The sequence below is a fragment of the Nestor notabilis genome, unplaced genomic scaffold (genome assembly GCF_000696875.1).
Source record: "Nestor notabilis isolate BGI_N333 unplaced genomic scaffold, ASM69687v1 scaffold29093, whole genome shotgun sequence".
In the NCBI taxonomy this organism is placed as follows: Eukaryota; Metazoa; Chordata; class Aves; order Psittaciformes; family Psittacidae; genus Nestor; species Nestor notabilis.
The window spans coordinates 1,033-6,377 of record NW_009921071.1 but is presented as its reverse complement, the minus strand read 5'-3'; the positions used below and the strand labels follow the sequence as shown (position 1 = coordinate 6,377).

The 5,345-nt window shown below is 44.4% G+C and overlaps 1 protein-coding gene across 1 annotated transcript; it reads right to left on the bottom strand.

The window, feature by feature from the left end:
- On the bottom strand, window positions 1-3,686 carry KIAA1919 (KIAA1919 ortholog; the record flags this gene model as incomplete). Its single annotated transcript, XM_010010986.1, has 2 exons — window positions 1-1,244; window positions 3,570-3,686. Coding segments are annotated over 2 exons (1,361 nt in total), but the record flags the coding sequence as incomplete, so codon positions are not given.
- Window positions 3,687-5,345: the final 1,659 nt, after the last annotated feature.

Here is a 5,345-nt window from a genome sequence, read left to right as displayed (position 1 = left end):
TCAGTCGTTCTTCTCCCGGTCAGTGTTCACATTTTTCCTCCCAGGGGAGCCACCAGCAACCACCGGAGGATCACACAACACATTGTCCAGCTGGGGCTGGAGAGAGACTTTGGCTGGAGAGTCCCCTGGTATTTTACGGGAGGTCTCTATCACAGAGTTTCTCAGTGTGTCATTCATTTCTATTACCTCAAAGTCTGCTTCATTCCACTCCCCCACATCCTCCTCATCTTCTTCATCCTCATTAAGCCCCACGTTTGACAACAAAGCTTTCCGGTCCTCGCTCTCACTCCTTTCTTTTAAGCTGCTCTCTCTGGGAGAGTTGGCCAATTTGTACATGAGAGGGAAGAGCACCACGGTGGCTGCAGACGTTACCAAGGCAGTGTACATAACCACAGGGACGTGGTGAAACCTGCCCTGAAGATAGCCCACCACAGCAGGGATGCACATCTCGCCCAGTGCGGCGCCAATCACGAACAGAGAAGCTGATTTCCCCTGCACCACTGTGTACTGTTCTATCCAGGAAATGCCGCTGGGAAAGATGGTGGCCATTGACGCTCCATACACAGCAGTTCCAACCCAGAGCAAGGCTGGGGACCTCGCAAAGAAGGCCAAGCACGAAGAGGAGACAGCAGAGCCTACGATACTCAGCACGATCATGGTGCCAGGGTACAAGCAAGCAGCACAGAATATCGCCACTCCTCTGCAAGCGGCAAACGTGCCCCAGAAGACGGAATTCAAAGCAGCTGCTTCGTTTTCTTTCATCTCGGCAAAGACTTTTGCGTAAGTAAATATGTAGGAGCCGTATGTGACCTCTGCTCCCACATAGCAGAAGAAGAACACGAACAGGAGACTGATAAGTGCAGAGTGGTATTTGGCAAACACGCACTTCTGCAGGGAGGCCTTGGATTTGTCCCGAGCTGAGCTGCTCTTTGAATACAAAATAAAAAAGAAGAAAGAGACTAACAGAAGATAGGTGCCTATGACAACATAGGACCACAGAAAATCTGCACCAAGATGGTGTTTCAGCACTGACACAGCTGATGCAGCCGATGTTGTCGGCACAGACCTCAGCACAGACTGGTTTGTCTTTTCAGCGACTGCAAAGTCTCTAGAGTCAGAGCCTCCCAGAGCCATTTTAGCCAGGATTGGAGCCACAAAAGCACCGACAGCAAAACTGAAGTGCAAGGCCTGCATATGAGGCCCAGCCTCTGCTCCCCATGTGTTCAGTGCCAGTACATTGCCACCTGCAGATCAGAGAGGAAGATTCAGTCCTTTTAATCTGAAAACAGATATTGTTTTAAAGAAAGGACAAAACAAAACAAACCGTAAACTAGAGTTGCAATTTGCAATAATAGCAGGTTTAGCAAATACAATATGCAAAACTCTAGTTAACTAAAATTCTGCCTCTAAGCACCTTAAACCCACATGAGAGCTTGAGCTTTAGGAGGGAATTCACAGCAACCAAAATGAGGATCCATGCAATGGCTTAATCCAGCAGGCATGGCTGTATTTAATGTTGTGCCAGGGGAGGCTTAAACTGGATATTAAGAAAAAGTTCTTCACCGAAAGGGTTGTCAAGCATTGCAACAGTGTTGAAGTCACCCGCCCTGGTGGGATTTAGAGGATGTGTAGATGTGGTGTTAAGGGATATAGGTTAGTGGTGGACTTGGTAGTGGTGTGTTAACGATTGGACTCCATGGTCTCAAAGGTCTTTTCCAACATAAACCATTCTATGATTCTAATTACCCTACTTGACAATATGCAGCATTTTTCAGCCTGTTTTCAGAAGAGCATATTTAACTGCTTCTCATTTCTGTAAATATTAAAAGCAACAATGCACAAGGTGAAGAACCAGAGGCCTCATTAAACAACATTGCAGGAAACATCAAGAATCACTTGCTTCTGAGGGGCTGGGACTACCCCAACTGCACTCAAATGACTTTCCAGAAGCAGAAAGGTTTACAACTACACTGCTGCAAAGACCAAATTACAACATCCTCAGATCAACAATAATGCTAGAGAATAAGGTCTCAGATGTTTTTAATTAGTTCCTGAGAAGAATGCAGGAAAATAGTAACAGTTAATCAAATTCCTGTGCTACAGTACAGCAGCCTGTATCACACAGCACTGACACTCTTCCAAATGAATTAATTCAGTTGCTGCCTCGCTCTGAGTATCTCCAGCTATTCCTGCTCAGACTGGGAAGCCTCCCTGCCCCAGGGCTCTGACATCCGGGCAGCACACCCACCCACTGGAGGCATTTTTACAATTACCTGACAAGATTTTCCCATATGAAGAATTGTTAAACCAAGTGCCACGTATAATGATTCTGCCAGAGGCAGCAAGTACACCTCTGCACTCAGGTTATTTAGCATAACTTGTGCCAGGCAAAACCGTATTTTTCACTGCTAGATTCTGTATCATGTTCTCGTTAGTGTTAACAGAGTTCCCTCAAACTCCACAGAGTTACAGCAGATGGCTCACATGTGCAGCCACCGTTCCTCTGTGCTGCCTACCAGCCAAGTCACCAAAACCAGGCCCCAGCTGGGATGCTTCCAGAGCTGTTTGGATAGCTAGGATAATACACCAGCCAGCTCTTTCTCAGAAATAAGCCTGCCCTCAAAGTGGTCAACCAGACCCAGCAGTACCTTGCTGGCTGGTAACCACAGGCTCCCTCGGTAAGCCAGGCAAGCCAGCACACTGCTGGCAGAGCACTGCAGGGGTGCCAGGTGAGCACTGCCTGCTGCAGCTCCACCTTCTACAGCAACACCCCAGCACACCGCTGTATTCTTGGCTGTTTCCTGATCTCCATCTGCAAGTCCACCAGCATCACCCAGTTGTCTCTAAGCATGCTAAAGTCTCCTGCAGAGGCCTTGCCTCCTGATCCAAACTGCCAGCCATCACTAACCCATCCTAAGCCATGTCCAATGAAATAATTCCTATGGGAGTTTGTCATCCCTCTGGCACAACTGACCTTTGCAGCCACACCTGTAGACATTCGCTCTGCACTCTGACCGGTACATCTTCCTCCATAAGGAATCTCTACTAAGAAATTGGGTTTGAGCAGCTTTCCAACAAAAGTGGGGTTTTTTTTTTCCCCAGGCTATGGCAGTCCCTGTCTGCTGTGAATCCCCAAATGCCACCTACCCAGCTTTAGGTGGGCAGCTCTCCAACACAGCAACTGTGAGAATCTCAAACACCAGCACTTGCTTGCACAGGACTAACATAGCTCCAGCTAACGCTAATGACCCGTGACCCGTCCAGCTTCCTGTAGGTGAGTAATTTCAAGCAAACACTGCTTAAAGAGCACCTGACACTTTCTCTTATGCTTGTAACTGCCCACTGAAATGTGCACTGATCTCCAGGAAGGTACCCAGCTCCCACACTGGTTACAAAGACACAAACACTGTTAAGTCTTGGGATCAGAATAATCCAAGAATCCCAGCCAAGTAAAACAGCTCCCTCTTTTAATTCGGGACATGTCACATGAAATACCAGCAACGGTTTTGTTGAGCTTGAATTTTCCAGTGAGTTCAGTGAAGGAACTGTCGGACCACGTGGTCCCTTACCTGTGTCTAGAATTCCCATGGAAGCTCCAATAACTGACATCAAGACAGTTAGCAGCAGGGATTTCTTACACCAGGGTATCCCATACAGACCAACCGTTGTTCCAAACATGGATAATGCTGGAAAGGTTAAAAAAAAACAAACACAAAACATCCAGAGTTTCCATTTAAACTACAAAACATACAGAAGCCCAAGAAACACAAATAAATTCATAATTATTAAAGTTACAGATAATCCTAAAAGGTGATGTAAGCCAACTACCTCAATTCCTGAGCAGCAGAGCAGCTAGAAAGTTCCGAAGAATCATTTTTCTCTTGGAAAAACAGGAATTTCACTACAATTTAAACACTACATGAAAAACCTGTTTTGCTACAGCTGTATTTGCAAAAGGAGCAGCATCTGCTGCTACAAGACTAACAAGTCTTCTGCAAACTTTTGATTTATAAGAGCTATTTCAGTATCTTCTGCAAACTTCTAATCTAGAAATGTTACTTTACCATGAAAGAAGCAAAATGTGGTCTCAAACAGTATGAATTGTTCCCTCCAAGAACTACAGAGCATTAGATTTGGCTCCATTTTAAAAGGACCCAAATCACTGAACTTGTAAAATCCTAGAAAGAGGTTGCATCTCGGCCAGATGATGGAGGTGACCTCCATACACAAATGCCAACTTTCATTTATATTCTATTCCCACATGACAGATGTATTCCAAAAGATTTCTGGAGTTTTAAGGACAGAACTACAAAATTTCTCTTCATAAATGTAGCAGCAGTTCATTAACTGTATCAGTTTTGCTATTATTAACTGCAACTACAATGTGCCCTTTCAAAAAATATTTTTTAGCAGAGGAAATTATTTTCATTACCATTTGGGAGGACGTTCAGCAGTTAAATTCTATGCTTATAATCACCACAGTAAAATAATCTGCAATTAATAACTTGAATATACAGTATTAGGTTTTTAGAAAGCCTGTACCACTTCAGATGTCTCTATTATTTTTCAAATCAATGATTAGGTGGAGCAAATACTTACAGATAGATAACAAGGACAATGTAATTAAAAGCTTGGGTTAATTCCAAACAAAAACAACATAATCATCTACAAAGGTAAAAATAAACATCCAGAGCCCTAGAGCCCTAGCCAGATACTCAGCATACATGCCTCAGGACATTTTTGAAGGCTAGCATACCAAGCTGCACGAAGAAAAAGCTAAAGATGGGGTGCACTAAGTAAAGCTTCACAGAGGCCCCACTCAGAGCTGAAAAGTAACTTCCCAGCAACTTCTCAGTCACCCATTTCAGCTCTACGCCTAAATGCTTCCTTGATGAAGACAGATTATGACATTTTTTTCTCTGTACAGTAGCAGAGTTTCAGGGAGGTAAAACTACACCAGCCATAACCTCTTTCAAGTAGTCCTCAGACAATAAAAATGAGAGATGATTCAGTTGCTTCATTGTGGTTTTGCCATAAGCACTACCAAACTGGAATGGATTAGGAGGCGGAACCATCTTCCAAGCGCTGGTGATAGACAGCTATCCTATGTGGTACCTGAGGAACAGACACAAGTACTAAACTATTTAAATTAACACTAACTTCCACAGATGTATCAATGCCACTGTGGAAAGTAAAGGCTCACATGTCAGACAGAGACTACTCTGACCTTGTCAGATGCACAGAAGCCAAAGGAAACCCGCTTTACTGGTGTTCTGGAGGAGAGGAATAAAGAACAGGGAGGAGACCAAAGACATCTTAGAACAAGAGCAAATAAGAACTGAGCC